This window comes from Arachis ipaensis, chromosome B06 (genome assembly GCF_000816755.2).
Source record: "Arachis ipaensis cultivar K30076 chromosome B06, Araip1.1, whole genome shotgun sequence".
Taxonomy (NCBI): domain Eukaryota; kingdom Viridiplantae; phylum Streptophyta; class Magnoliopsida; order Fabales; family Fabaceae; genus Arachis; species Arachis ipaensis.
The window spans coordinates 4,118,481-4,120,686 of record NC_029790.2 but is presented as its reverse complement, the minus strand read 5'-3'; the positions used below and the strand labels follow the sequence as shown (position 1 = coordinate 4,120,686).

The following is a 2,206-nucleotide window of genomic DNA, read 5'->3' as shown; positions in this document are numbered from 1 at the left end:
AGAATAAAGAATAATCCAGATAGAATTGAAATTATATACTAGTTTAGAAAGTAATGATCTAATTTTGCATTGCAAATGCAAACCACAAAACATTAAAAATTAAGAGTTCTCAGAGTGAAGTTTTTTTTTTTTTAAACAAAAAACTCAACACAACAAGGTAGAACAGTTAGGAAGTACAAAGTAAGAAGAAAAGTCTATAATTCTGTAGTGGAAAGAAAGAAAATAAAATAACATTGATATATATGGACAGTAAAATTATACATCACTGCCTTTCAATCACAAATTTCTGAATGTTACATGTTCTCAATTTGCAGCAAATGCTCCTCAACCAAATCTGCAATGTGCTTTGGATCTTTATCCTTTCGAAGACCCTAAAAATCATGAACTTGATTTGCTATTTGTGTAGAAACCAGAATTAAAATGAATAAAACTGACATTATTCACAGTAGAAGGCCTAAACTCCAAAGGATTATTCCACTGATCAAGTTGTTCTTGTTCATTTGACCATCTCATTTCTACATTATTAACCTCAAGACCATCAATGTGTTCCATCATCATTCCAGCAGTGTTGTGTTTCACTAATTCTTGGCACCCTGGCCTATAGTCCCACAACCCACCTTCATAACTTGTGAACCTTCTATAGGTGACATTCATGTTGATGAATCTCAAATTCCTTAACAACCCTCTCTTTGACCCGGATAAAAAGATGCCATTTTCAGCATTTGCAGTGATGTTAATGAAGAGTATGTTTGAGATTGAACCCTCCTTTGAGGTTGCACTACGAGGACAAGTAGTGACATAGATAGGTTCTGCTCTCCCCCACCATAATGGATCATAGTATCTTGTGCTGATGTTTATGTTTGAGAATACAATGTCGCTTACATTTCCTGCATTAGCCAATTCAAAGAACTTTAGACCCCGTTACAAGGTACGGTACTAAGGTCTTATTATTATCACAAGCTAAGATAATAAGAATAATCATCTTAATCAGGCTCTATGAAACTTTAAGCTTACTAAGGCAAGCTTATTTGAGCTACTAAAATGTTCAATTACAAATTTAGAAGCCCAAAGAGATGTTTATCCTCCCAAACCATCATCCCTAAACATCCTTCTAATTTCAAAACAAGGAAACATCCGATTGTTTTTATGTTTTCAATATAATAAATGCATTTGACTTTTACCATGTTTAGGAACTAACAAGATTATAAGAAGAATGATTACAAGGATATGTCATCACTCTGTTCTTCAATTAAATCGACCTCTGTCATGAAGATTCGACAGAGGTTTTGTTAGTTGTTAAATGCCCAACATATCTCTCATATTATATTTGGGCATGAACTAATCATGTAATGATTTGCACTGGAACACTCAAAATGATATCTGTATGTGTTTGTAATACTTGTGTTGCATTCAACATATTGAAATGAAGAGAAGAAAAAATTCACTAAAACAAAGTAATAATAACAAAGTGATGCAGTTTGTCCAATCGAGAGGAAAGAAGAAACCAGTTATTATTGTTACCTCCATCACGAATCTGGAAGGCAAGTCCTCTATGAGAATCTACAATAGTGATGTTATCAAAGACAAAGTGCTTGAAATCAAACCAACTAGCACTTCCAAGTTTGATTGCAGAGGATTTGGTTCGAATCCAAGAATTGGTGGCAGTGAGGTTGTAAACGGGGCTAGTGGAAGACTTTGGACATATTGCATCATCTCCTGTATCAATGTGGCATCTATTGATTATTGTGTTGTTTGAGTCATCTATGTCAATGCCATCGTTGTTTGGAATATTGAAGTCTCCGTAAATTCCAACATCTTCAATTCTTATGTTGTTACTTCGTACCATGTGCAAGCTGCAGTTTTAGAATAAACTTTTTAGGCCATGGCATTGGCATGGATTGTACTTTTTCAAAGAAATTTAAGGTCACTACTCACATAATAAAAATATCTTCACATGAAGATGATTATTAAGATACTGAATTACTGATACATATTATATTAACTTTAGTCAAATATGTCAAACTTATGTAAGTAATCGCCTAAATTTAAAGTCAAAGTTGAATGAGTAAATGGGGAATGTGGTGGTGTTGTCCGTGGTGGAGACTATCACTGAGAGGCCATATCTACAATCAAACTTACTACCTCAACCCCAGTCCCCACCCAATCAAAGTTCCATTTTCCAAGTAAATATAGGGATTGTAAAATA

The 2,206-nt window shown here is 34.1% G+C and overlaps 1 protein-coding gene across 1 annotated transcript in view; it reads right to left on the bottom strand.

Annotated features, from left to right (window-relative positions):
• Positions 219-2,206, bottom strand: part of LOC107645447 (exo-poly-alpha-D-galacturonosidase) — a 2,955-nt gene continuing 967 nt past the window's right edge. Inside the window, exons 2-3 of the mRNA XM_016349470.2 lie at positions 1,522-1,853; positions 219-887 (exon numbers count right to left, since the gene is read on the bottom strand). Of these exons, the coding sequence (XP_016204956.1) occupies positions 379-887; positions 1,522-1,853 (841 nt within the window). The 3' untranslated portion in view covers positions 219-378. The remainder of the gene's footprint in view (positions 888-1,521; positions 1,854-2,206) is intronic.